The sequence below is a fragment of the Wasmannia auropunctata genome, unplaced genomic scaffold (genome assembly GCF_000956235.1).
Source record: "Wasmannia auropunctata unplaced genomic scaffold, wasmannia.A_1.0 LD335903.1, whole genome shotgun sequence".
NCBI classification, from domain to species: Eukaryota; Metazoa; Arthropoda; class Insecta; order Hymenoptera; family Formicidae; genus Wasmannia; species Wasmannia auropunctata.
In genome coordinates, this window is record NW_012026987.1 from 3,094,655 (window position 1) to 3,107,852 (window position 13,198).

At 29.2% G+C, this 13,198-nt stretch overlaps 3 protein-coding genes across 5 annotated transcripts; 2 read left to right on the plus strand and 1 right to left on the minus strand.

Moving 5' to 3' along the window:
- Positions 1-175: 175 nt before the first annotated feature.
- On the plus strand, positions 176-7,688 carry LOC105455468 (UPF0553 protein C9orf64 homolog). Of its 2 annotated transcripts, none has more exons than XM_011698810.1 (6): positions 176-803; positions 1,299-1,538; positions 4,832-4,991; positions 5,534-5,647; positions 6,078-6,263; positions 6,829-7,688. In XM_011698810.1, the coding sequence occupies exons 1-6, from the start codon at positions 687-689 to the stop codon at positions 7,077-7,079; spliced, it is 1,068 nt and encodes a 355-aa protein (XP_011697112.1). In that variant the 5' UTR covers positions 176-686; the 3' UTR covers positions 7,080-7,688. The 2 variants fall into 2 exon arrangements, with proteins under 2 accessions (XP_011697112.1, XP_011697113.1); XM_011698811.1 differs by having other exon boundaries at positions 6,078-6,149.
- LOC105455467 (fibrous sheath-interacting protein 2) lies at positions 1,534-4,381 on the minus strand. 2 transcript variants are annotated; one of them, XM_011698809.1, is made up of 7 exons: positions 4,177-4,381; positions 3,202-3,681; positions 2,637-2,984; positions 2,355-2,491; positions 2,119-2,222; positions 1,971-2,045; positions 1,798-1,886 (listed from the first exon to the last, which is right to left on the minus strand). In XM_011698809.1, exons 1-6 carry the CDS (start codon positions 4,197-4,199, stop codon positions 2,004-2,006), a joined length of 1,134 nt encoding a protein of 377 aa, XP_011697111.1. In that variant the 5' UTR covers positions 4,200-4,381; the 3' UTR covers positions 1,798-1,886; positions 1,971-2,003. The 2 variants fall into 2 exon arrangements, with proteins under 2 accessions (XP_011697110.1, XP_011697111.1); XM_011698808.1 differs by lacking the exon at positions 1,971-2,045 and having other exon boundaries at positions 1,534-1,886.
- Positions 7,689-8,015: 327 nt separating the features above from the next.
- LOC105455469 (UPF0553 protein v1g230591-like) lies at positions 8,016-12,385 on the plus strand. Its single transcript, XM_011698812.1, has 6 exons — positions 8,016-8,175; positions 8,793-9,026; positions 9,733-9,898; positions 10,383-10,496; positions 10,966-11,158; positions 11,567-12,385. Exons 1-5 carry the CDS (start codon positions 8,062-8,064, stop codon positions 11,079-11,081), a joined length of 744 nt encoding a protein of 247 aa, XP_011697114.1. The 5' UTR covers positions 8,016-8,061; the 3' UTR covers positions 11,082-11,158; positions 11,567-12,385.
- Positions 12,386-13,198: the final 813 nt, after the last annotated feature.

A 13,198-nucleotide genomic window follows, 5' to 3' on the forward strand; every position in this document is an offset into this window, starting at 1 on the left:
TTTTTGCGTGACTGGCTTACTGTTCACTGTCCAACCCCTATCCTAAAGGGCAGTGAGCGTAAACGTGATAGTCAATATATGCATATAACTCCTAAATAGGAGGGCCAGAAAGATTTCTATTAGGACCTCCCTTATATATAATTTACGGTAATTTCTAATTTAAAATCTATATGTGGGATGCGAGATCGAATTCGAGATCCGTCAATTACACGGCTGTCGCTCTCGCACGGAGTCGCACGGCAGACTTTCTAATGTTCCATGATCTTAATTAAATACAGAAATTATTAGATAAATATCAAAGTTTAGTAGTGCGATTAAAAAGAATAATATTGTAGCAGTGTCAATTTCAAAGTATGATAACAGATTTCTGCATATTGTCGAAAATTTATATTTTTGATGTTTCATGTTTGTTTTCTTTTGTGATCGTAAAGCCCATGGCACATAGAAAAACGTAAAGCACTAAGCAATTCGGCCAATCACAGTAGAAAACGTAAGGCAATAATCTTACACGTTTTCTACTGTGACTGGCCAGTTTATTTACTGCTTACGTCTTATTGTTTTTCTATGTACCATGGGCTTGAGACTTGTCGAGTTGACCGCGAGCATGACTCTTGTCTAGGTGATCGCGAGGTATCCGCGATCGAGGAGATCGCAATTAAAGTAATTTGAAATGAGCAAAACGTAACATGGAGTCAGAAAACGAGAAACCGTCAGATGTGGATATGGTGCTACACGTCGTCGACGAGGCGCAGAAAGAAAAAATGTTCATCAACATGAAGGGCGTAGAACAGATAGCATTGGAGGTTTCATTCTTTATTTTTTCTTTGAAAATTTCTAGTAATTTATGATATTTCGACAGTTTAATTGCAAAATGCTTAAGAGAGTGAAAAAGTTTAAAGGGTTAGATTATTTTTCAGATGCGCGTTTCGAAGTTTGATTCATGATTATTTTTATTTCTTTTCAAAAAATGAGAGAATAGTGACATCGAACGAAAAGTGAAAAACATGTTTCTTTCTCGTACGAAATTGTTCTTTCTAATACAAAGCATATGAAAATAATATATCCGGCAGCTGCAATGTGAAATACAGTTTATGTACATCTCGTTATATATCCATATATTCAGCAAAAATTTTTTTTATTGTGACTCAAACCTGCCGACCTGCCGACTTGATTTTTCACTGTTGACACGCGATATTTCAAAATTATTTCGTAGAATAAAATTTAGCACTCTCTCCTTCAGAATTTTGCAATTGTAAAAGTATGCTGCTATAAAATGACATCTCAATCAATTTGCACAGGTGATGACTTATATCGTTCGCAATATCGAAAATTTCAATTTCGGTGAGGTCGCTCTTAACTACGTGCGATTGTCATCCGAATATCATCCCGAAAGGTACGACAGCAGAGCGGCGGATTGGCTATTCGTGTTGAACACATTGAATTTTTCAACCTGGGTTCCAAATAATGCACAGGAATGGAAAGTTAACGGATTAACTGGTTACATGGCAGTAGCGGCTGCTATTAAAAGGGCTATTGACGTGAATACATTTATTCAATTTTATTCTACAAATACTGTGCTGTTCGTCTAACGTCTCAATATATCATTAATATAATTTAACATATTAAAACTGATCGTTTATTGTTCTGTACGATGTGATACTTGTCTTCTAACACTAACAGCGTAACGTTGATTACCTCCGTTAGCAAAATTCTCATCGGTTGACAATTTCTTTTTCCAACAAATCTCCAATAACGATGGGTCTATTGGTCTTATTTTATCAAGAGACATGATCTCTTGATAAAGTGTCTCACGCCAAAGTATTATGATTTGTCACGCAATCTGTTTCAATCTGTGTTACATTCTGACATTTATCACTCGTACCTACCTATATTATTTGAAATAGTAATTTTTATTAAAGTTTGAAGCATCAAAATGCACAATGTAAATTAAAAATCTCAACTTTTCGTACTTTGTATTTTGTTCATGACTTTCGACGAAAGATTTACTGAATTTTGCGAATTACTTTTTCCTTGAATTTTTCTTTCTGTTCTACGAAATATAAAAAAAAACATTTAACGTAAAATGTTCTTAAAATTAATTAAAAAATATGCATTTACCACATCGTTTTTAAAGTATTTCTTGCAGCAAATGAGCATCCTCCCATCTGGTAAGCGCCTCTTCATGTAACAGTTTGTATATAGTTTCGCATCGTCCAAAAGTTCTGCGCAAAAGTACATTATAATAAAATTAAATCCTTTGATTTATTCAAACGATTGGACGATTCATAATTGAGAACTATATAATTAATTGAAAATGTAACATATTTCTTAATTCTTCTCTCATATAGCATTACTTTTCATTCTTGCGGTCTCTTTATTAATTCTGTTATTATAATTCTCTATAAATTTTTCACGGCGAGCATCTATGCGTTGCAATAACACTTTTTGTTTCGCAATTTCCTTTTCCTGGAACCGCTGCTTTTTTCTCCAACTGAAATTCGTCAATGCAGATTTTTTTTCCGGATTATTCTGCTTGCTTACGAGAATTACTATTAAACTAAATCACTACTTATACGTCGAAAATATCGCGTGACAAACTTTGTTTTCTATCTAAATGTATGACAAAATATATGTGCCTTTCTTCCATGGCCTTCTGCTTCTGTTGTGTGATTTCCATTAGTCGCTTCTCCCTGCCCTTCTTGCGCGCCTTGTCCTTCTTCCTCCAGTCCAACAGCGTATCGATCACTTTACGTCGCGTGATCTCCGTCGCAATTTTACATTTCTGCCGAATCTGCTCGACCCGCTCTTTACTCTTAATGTTTAACAGTCTTTGTTCTTCTCGTCTAACGAGTCTCAACAATTTCAATCTCCGCGCCGTCCTGCACGCTCGCTCCTTCAGCTCCCGAGTTTTCCGTTCCTCTTCTAGCAGCCGTTGTTGCGTGAGACGCTGTCTCAAGGTCACATATGTCTCTCTTTCTTTTAATCTGAATTTATAAGAAAAAAATGTATTCTATGTTAATAATAATAGTATACCTAAGATACCTAGTATACCTAATAGTATATCTAAGAAAAGAATATTGCAAAAGAAAAAGTGTTTAGAATGAAGATACATCCCTTGATTGCCTATGAAAGAAAAATTTCCAAATTTTTTGAATTAAAAATAATATTTTCCTCGCCACGTAACAATCGCGAATTGCATACCTTTCAGCTTCATTGCGCGCCTGCTCCTCGGCGAAGCGTAGGGCTCTCTTCTCGCCGAAGAGACCGTTTCTTTTCCTCAGCTCCCTATTGACACGGTCAGCGTGCACCTGCCTCAGGTACTTCCTGTACTCGTTGTAGTCGCGCAGTGTACACTTCACGTGCATGTCATCCGTGATAAGATCGGCTTTCAGTAGACGCTTCCGATTAATCGGCCTGTAGAAGAACTCGAGCAGATGCTCGTCGTGCAGGGGTTCGTAAGGGAACTTGGTCTCGTGGCAGTAAGGGTCGCTCAGGTCAAACTCCAATTTTTGTCCCCACAATTTCTTCCCCACTTTGCGTCGCACTAAGCTGTAAGCGCCCTTCGGTCCAGGTATCATGGGTATCTTATGTTCCAGGGGCATCATCTTCCACCCCGGTAGACCGAATTTGGGCACGGCGTCTTTCGGCTTGGAAACCGTCTCGGCAAGCCGTTCTATATCCCTGTTCCAATGAATAATCCTTAATTCACAAGTCTATTATCTTTTTTGCATGTTTGTATATATTATATTTTTTATACATTTATAAATTATAAGTATTTAAAAAAGTAGGAATTGAAGAAATATATTAATAAAAAAATAATATTTAAACTAGAGAAGTTTTACAAATTCATCTGACAGAATCGACAAGAGAGATGAACCAGTCACTTAATATTAATATTTTTAATTTCATGTATCAAAAGTCTTAATTTTAAAGTTGTCCTTAAAATACAAATTAATCTATTTAAATTTAAACTATCCACTCTGTCCAAATTACAAATTAAAACAGGATGTAAATCTTTGTTAACCTTAATTAATTTGTATAATTAATTTAATTAATTTGTTAATTTAATTTGGTAGCATAATTTGAAATTTTGCATTTAAAATATTAAATACAAATATTTAATATTTCATTGCATAGGTTAAGTTCCACATATACATATAAAAAAATAATACTTACGTAATTCTTTTAATTCTTATCATTGTGCGCGTTGATTTATGAGGTACGATATATGTGATTTACGTCGTTAATTTAGAACATAATATATATTAGTCCCATTTCTCACAGCATAATTGAATTTATAATAGTGTATAAAATTATAGATATTGCAATGTCGCGCACGTATGCAAACTCTTTGTCGCGTTTTCCTTCACTTGTTTGATAAGATAAACCATTCAAAAATTACGATATTTTCATATATCATTATGTATATCATTAAAATTTTTATTATTGTAATATCTATTATATAAAGTATTTAGATGATTAATAATTAATTTATTAAATTAATCAATTAATAATTTGTATATATTTATTTATTTGTGTGTGTGTATGTTTATTTCTATGTGAGTGCATGCAAAGTAGATTTAATATATCTTTGAAAATTTGATAAATTATGTTCTGTCAATAATTTTATTGATTGATTGATAAAAATCGTTTTTTGTATGACTGGTACGATTACTGCAATAGTGTGCATAAACTGTGTTAAATTCCGTTTTCATATTCTGTCTTGTTATGTTACATTGGTTTTTTTCTATCGATCATTTATCTAAACAACTGTAACTTTTTCTTATTATTATTATTTTTTTTAAACTTAACGTGTAATATTTTACGACAGGATGGAAAGCCAATATGGGATCCTAAGTTTTATACAAAGCTAACTGTAGACGAAATGAAATTCATTTTCCGAGGTGATGACAACAATGACATGCCAGGCACACATGAAAAATTAAAAATTTTACACGCAGTTGGAAATACTCTGTTAGATTGTTATAAAGGTATAAATTATATCACATGACAAAATTTTATATGTGCAAAAATGTATTTGTTCTCTCATATCTTTACATATACACAAATAGCATTTTTGCAGTTCATTCGATATACCTATATGCATAACTCGTTCAAGACCTTCCTTCTATTTTCTACGAGGGAAGAAAATGTTCTTCGCTGCAATCACTAAAGTATGGTCAGATATTTTAAGTATACAAATATCTGCCCATATATATTCAATATATGCAATTTATATTTTGCATAAAAGAATTATATTTCATATTATGAGTGTAAAATATTAAAGTGGAGAATAGAATTAGACCTTTTTGTCGAGAAATAGACATTGTCGCAAAAAATAAAAGGAAAAGAAACAATATAAATTGACCTGTGACTTGAAATCAATATGTCTCAAGTTTTATTCTCGATTACCGGATAATTCAAAATAAGTCGAGGATCTTGATGGATCATATTGGAAAAATATCTACTTTTAATTGACAAATTTCTTAAATATATATTTAATTGATGAGGATAATGAAATTTTATTTTATAGGTACTTTCGCGGAATGTATCAAATCATGTAATCGCGATGCCTTAATGTTGATGATCACAATTCACAATAACTTCGGAGTGTATCGTGACGTGGTATATTATGACGAAGAGTCAGGTAATTATCGCCAATTAATACGATGATGTAGTATGCGATTTTATAGACAGGTTCTGAAACTAAAATAATATCATAACATTAGATTTGTCTGTAATTTCGGGCAATATATTAGAGGATTGATAAATTTTAAGTTAAAATATTTAATAGATATATTTATGGATATATATTTAATCATCGAAACAAGAATGCTTTTGTGCTGCCATGGTGAATCAGTTCAATTGCCATGTAGGAACGCGAGGTTTGAATAGGATAAAAAAACCGTCTTTAACACAAAATTTCCTAAATACATCTTCTATGTTGAATGATGAATGCTATACATATAATGTTGCATACAATCTCTGTGAACAATTAATTAAAATAATACATCATTTGTTATGTACTGTAATTATAGATTCGCATTATAATGCACTTTTCTTAAACTACCTTTCAGTTTCATTGTACACGAAGGCTTGGACATTGGTAGCTGACATAAGGGCCTTCTATAGCACGGAACATGAACTTGGTATTGAATTGACCATGAGGAAATGTTCTACAATGTTTGTCGATTATCGTATTCCTCAAGTTCTCAATCATTTTAACGCTCTTGTTTTTAAAAAAAATTTGTTGAAAGAAGAGAGTAAGGCTTTTATCATTTTTCTCATCGAGTAATCCTCTATTTCTCTATAAAGTTCCACTCTGAAACACTACCTACATTAATGTAATAATACGTTAATATTTTTTTCTTACTTATTAATACTACATTGTATCTAATTCATAAAAATTACATCAAAAATTCATAAAAATTACAATATCCTTTCGATGGATATAATGCCTAAGAAATACCATACATAGCAATAAATTTGGATTTACATTGCAGAACACAAATAATCATTTTTTGCGAAAAATCTATCTGTTTCTGTCGTTTCTTTAGAAGAAACTTTTCTGAAGAAGAGAATTTATTCAGATTTATATTGATTTCTCTTTAATTTTATCTTTAAACATTTTTACAAACGTTTTGATGTTATATTTATTTTATTTACTTTTTATTTTTCACGTACAGTATTGATTACAATATTTCTCATAAAAGTTTGCACACGTAGGGGAATTCTCGTTAAGAGATACTTTTTCGCCAAATTATTAATTAATTTTTGTATGGAGGATTTATCTTATTTATAGCAAAACTTACTTGTGTTTTCTTATAGATGAAATATTGAAGCATGGAAGCAAAGAGGAACTAGAAATACGTTGTTGTTCATGCATGATAATAAAATACGTGCAACAGTTACTGATGGAGAGGTGCGAAAAGTACGTGAAAAGATATTTACCCGAAACACTATTACCAAAATTCGATTACATGTGTCTGATTGACAATTTTCTATGGGATTATCGACAAATGTACGATGAGCAATTGAAAAAAAGCGTATTATACAAAACCTACACTCTGCAATATTAAAACAATTTGTATGATCACAAATTCGAATGAATATTTTTCCTCACGTTTTATTCATTTATGTCATGACATATTTTTAAAATAATAGAGAAGAAATGTAACAAGGTTGATTTTGATTTCATATCTCTCGATTGAGACTGATTTAAAAAAAAAAGATTCTGATATGAAAGAAATTATTCGTAGACAAACATTTAATCGACAATTGTATTATTATTATAGATACATATTATTTTTCCTAATATATTATTACTTAGTACGTTATTGTAAATATAATGGTACGAATTCAAAACGCGCCGTTATCGATAAGTGCGCACTTTAATCTCTGAATTTGTATAACATACGTAAAGTAAATTATAGTATGTTAGAACTCTAACATCGTTTAATTGCCAGCGCGTTCTGAATACCAGCCAATAATTATATGTAATTCAAAATTTTCAAATTTTAATTCTTTTGTTCTAATTTCTATAAAATCTTGTATAAAAAATTTTAATATTAATTTTTATGCTTGTTACGCATCACAGCAAATGTGGACAATGCATCCTTCCGATTCGAAATCAAAGTGTCCTTATTTTCAATTGTATGATTAATTAAAATTTAATTTTAACAGCAAAATATTCTAATTTGTTTTAATCTAAAACGTGATGTATTAAATAACCTAGTCCTAAATTGAAATTAATATATTTAAAATTATTACTTCTTTTGATTTGTAACGTGAAAGCTTAATTTTTTCGATATTTTTAAAAACACGGTGTGATATTATTCCCTACGAATAATAACCTAACATTATATTCTTTTTTGCAACTAAAGCCTCAAAGCATATAGAATAATATAGAAAAAGCTAACATAATATAATGTCAGAGGGAGCAACCTCCTTCTACTGTGAAGAATTTCGTGTTTATTTATGTTTTCTTTGGAATCGCGTATAACCGTAGTCGAAGTAATCGCAGTCAGTTCGAAACAGTCGGTTTAACGTGTCACATCGAAAATGTCTAATATGTCTTCTATAATTCCGATCACTTGTCCACAAGAGGAAGAAGTTGTTAAAGAATCCAAATACGTGCACATCGATCAGGACGGCGTAATTAAATTAGCTTCAGAGGTTTGTTTCTCAGTTTTCTATTTTAAAAAATTTCAAGACAAATGGTAACGTTTTAATTGTTTAACTTTAGTTTTGAAAGTGAGAGAAAGAGAGACAGAAAAAGAGAGAATTTAATTATATCGATTAAATGTATAATTTCGAAATTTGGTTTCATTCGACTGTCACGATGTAATTTTATGAGAAGAGTAAAGTGAAATCGATGTATTTAAATTTTATTTTGCATGGATTTTCCGAATAAAATTGATGATATACTTTCAATAAGTAATAATTACAAATAACGAAATGAAGTAGGAAGGAGGATATGATCGTATGTGACCTTCCTATTATATTTAAAAATTAAATATCTCATAGAGACAAGATCCATAAAAAATTTTACGTTTAGTTCTCTATTTAACTTTATATATAATTATTACTTCAGTATTCAGCCAATATTTTTAGATCTTTTGCGACTCAAAAGTGAAAATAGTGCAAATAGCGAAAAATCTCACATTTCATACTGCCAAATAGTACTGCATGTTACAATACTTGAAATATAAATTGTTCTATTAAATAAAATTAAGCTGTTTTTTTTTAAATTTTGTTAAAACAAATATTATAAAATTATGTATTTTTTGTAGGTGATAGAGGATGTGATAAAGGAAAGTATAAAAGATAAAGGTCTCCAAGTTAAAAAAAAATTTGAAAGACATAAATATTTTCCTGAACGTCTTGAGCCGACAAGCGCAGATTGGATATTTTTAATAAACACGTTAAATTTCTCACTTTTTGCTTCAAATTCTCCTAAAAAATGGACAGTAAATGGTGAAGAAGGATACTCAGCGTTGTGTTATGCCATCAAAAGGGCAATTAAAGTAAATATAATAATTATTTGCTAACATTTCTTTTATTTTAAGTGATATTAACACATTAATATATCGTTTTATAAGAGTTTCAATATGTTCTGATAAACTGTTAATATAATTTAACTTCTTACTAGAAATTGTTTCTACTTTTGCTAATTAACATGAATATTTTTTTACATATTTAACTGATATCTGACCAACTTTTTTGTTTTATATTGATAATGAAAATGTTCCAATAAAAGTCGAAATACTTAAGTCCGTTTACTTGTCATAATAATTATCAGAATAATATTAAGCATTAAAACTTTAAAATCTTGCTCGGGTCCTAAGTAATATAAATAGTGTATTATAACACAATTATAAAGGTTTATCAGAAAAATTAGTTGCGTTACAAATTATTATTTATTATCTTAAACTTGATTTAATAGAATATACTATTTCTAATAATAATTCAGTATTATTGTGTGTTAACCATAAAAAAATGCAAAATAAAAATACATTGCAGATATAAATCGTAATAAGAAAAGTCAAATAATAATAATTAATGTAATTTATTATTATTCAAATCTAAAATAATAAATAAAAATTTGTAGCGCAACTTATTTTTCAGATAAATTATTCAAAATCGTGTTAATTACATTATTTATATTCTTGTATTATTTATATCTTTCTTTATAATATATAATTCTCATAATATATATCATTTTTGCAATAGGAACAGTGTATACCATTATATGATCCTTATTATTACGCAAGATTGAGAAAAAGGGATATAAAAAAAATTTTTATAGGTGACGAAAGAACTACCTGTATTCCTTTTTTAGAGAAAAGAGTTAAGATTTTACGTGACGTTGGAAATACATTAATAAACAAATTTAATGGTATTTATAATCAGAAAAATATTATAAGCAGAATAAAGAAAAATACGGTTTCTAAATACTTACACGTGTAATTTCGCAACATTTTTACTTAACATATATAATTATGGGTTGATGTATATTCTTTAAGAGTCTTTCGCTAAAATTATTTAAAAAATGTTATCACACGTAATAATATCTTGTAATAATATCTTATAAATTAAAAGATAATGGTAAAATTGAAATAAAATTATAAAAGAAATTATAAGTCTGCTACAAGATAGATACTGTGGAGAAAGAATAGTAAGAAAAAAATATTGCTGTAAATTCTTATATATTCTACAGAAGCAATCAATATTTTTAAATTTCATTGTCCACTGTTGTACTGATTAACAGTATCTATAAAATTAACGGTTCTGAATGACTGATGTAATGAAAAGAACTATGAAAGATTAATATACATAAATTGTAAGTAAGATAATAATGTTAAGATTTCCTTTCATCACAGGTACTTTTCGAACTTGTTTGAGAAAATGCGGATTTGATTCAAACCTTTTGATGGATTTGCTTACTAATGAATTTGCATACTATCGCGATGAGGTAGATTATTACGGAAAGAAAGGTAATTATTGAGATCAATATATATGCGGTATTACAATTTCAAAAGACAACACTATACTGTTAATTCAGTATGTTTGTGTATATATTTTGACAGAATTTTATTGTAAGTTAATATATTTTGCGTTTAGATTACATATTTGATTATAAATCACAATTAGTATGTCTTATTGTATCGTGTGACAATTACATTATCCTATATGAGACCGTGAGATGATTCTTAATAATTTAATAGAAGGGATTAATATCTGATATAGATTATGTCGATAATTGATATATAAATGTGCTCATAATACTCTCATTCCCAGTGAGAAATAATCATCAATTAGACGTCAAATTGATATCGAAATCATCGTATCGATGTCGATTCAACATCAATTTGATGAGTCATTTCTCGCTGGGGTAATGTTCAAATAACATATGTCATTAGATATAATTTAATTTATTAATAAATCTCTTTAACGACTTTCTAGTTTGTTTGAATACGAAAGCTAAGATACTAATAAATGATCTTGCGGCTTATTACGATTATATAATAAAGTTTCAAACATGTGAGATGTGTAAGGAAGACGTCTACGATATTTGCTGATCGCCGTTTTCTTCAAGTTTTCAACTATTTTAATGTTCTTCGTTACGATGAAGAATTCAGAAGAAGATTAGTAGACCGTAAGACATTTTTCATGAACAGTAAATGCTATATTTTTCATAGAATAGGATATCCTATTTTATATATTATACATTGTGATAATTGAAACTAAAATTTAAAACTTTTCCATAATATGCACACCGTCTAAGTTTATAACGTTACATAGCACTAAATTTAGAATTTGAAAACTAACATTCTTCGCAAAAGGTGTATAGATTTTCTCTATCCTACCTACTTTATGATTTATTTAAATAAAAGTTTATAATTTCACGCAAATCTATCGCATTAATATGACAGTTTGCATATTGCATAATTGTTTCTCTGTTAGAAACATTCATTTCATTTGAATGAATTTCTATGTAGATTGTAGATAATTGCTGTGTTGTCAGTGACTTATTGTGATTAAAATTATATTGTTCCTCACGCAGAGTGCAGAGTAACTGACCCGGATATAGAGGAACTGGAGATACGAAGTTGTTCGATTGTTGCGATTAAAAGGGTGTGCGAAGAAGTGCAGAAAATGCTCGTAAATTCAACGAAAGATGAAATCGGCGACGTAACACGATTGAACATTCGGACAGTGGTTGATAATTTTCTATTTTCATTTGCTGACTCACATTCGTCCCTTGCTTCGTCCTTTACAAATTATGATATACCGTTCTACAATATTAGGACCGTATTTTATTAAAACTATATTGCCATTATTAACAAATGACTTATGTATGCAAAATTGCATACGTCCTAATAGTGAAAGTATACTTTTGAGGAATAATACATATTTCATTATCACGCCTTCGTATAATAACTTAAAATAAGATAATATCGATTTTTATCATATTAAATAGCAGATTTTTTCTTTGAAATCAATATACATAAAAATGGCTATGATACAATTAAATACGATTTACGAATACATGCTTGCTACATATTGATTTATTATTATGACTATTATAACGACTAGGTCTGTACATTGTTAAAACTATATTGCCATTATTAACGAATGATTTATGTATGCAAAATTGCATATGTCCTTTGTGTGGAAGTATTCTTTTGGGGAATAATAGATATTTCATTATTACGTTTTCGTGTAATAACTTAAATCAAGGCAATATCGATTTTTATCTTATTAAATGGCAGACTTCTTTTTTGAAATCAATATACATAAAAATGTTCAATATTATAATACAATTAAATACGATTTAGGAATATTTACTTACTACGCATTTACTTATCACTCAGGGAGATGTTTCGCTGTTTCAGCTAGGATTTTAAATATTATACTTAAATTATATCGCTGTTTTTTGTATCTGCTAAAAAATTGTCCGTCATGTACGGAGAATTTATAGCAGCAATATTCTAAGAATATATACAAAAAAACACAGATCTTATAACTAAATATGATTGGAGTCTGGAACTTTTTTGCTAAATTTGAAACTTTATAAAATTTAGCAAGAAAAATAGCAGCAAATAGTTCAGATATAATTTCTGTCTCTATTATCTATATTGATCAAACACAAAACATATATGATATCGCAGTGCTTACTAATCACTTATCCGTCTTAGCTAATTTTTTGTACCTAAGTAATTCTCGCTATAATTGCAAGATTACTTTTTTCAGTGATTATAAATTAACTAATTGTGATTTATTATTTTATGAGAACATAATTATATCATAAAATAATAAATAATATAGTAAATAAATAATTATTGTAAAATGATAGATAAGTAAACATGATTCCACAATTTAATATAAAACGAAACATGATAGTATTATTGATATGTAGATAATATGACATCGATAAAAAATTATCGTTATATAAGAAATATATTAACTAAATGTAAAATGTTTTACAATAAATCTGCTTTTATAAAAATATAAAGACAATATAAAGGTAAAATTAATGTGTATTGTTATATTATTTGAACCAACGAAACAAATCTTTTTAACAGTTATGCAATTAAGCATTAAAAAAATATACCAATTATTAAAAAAACCATTTCAAAAGAATGGGACAATTAGACATATTTGCAAGCGTTATAATTTTTGAAAGTAATCTTAC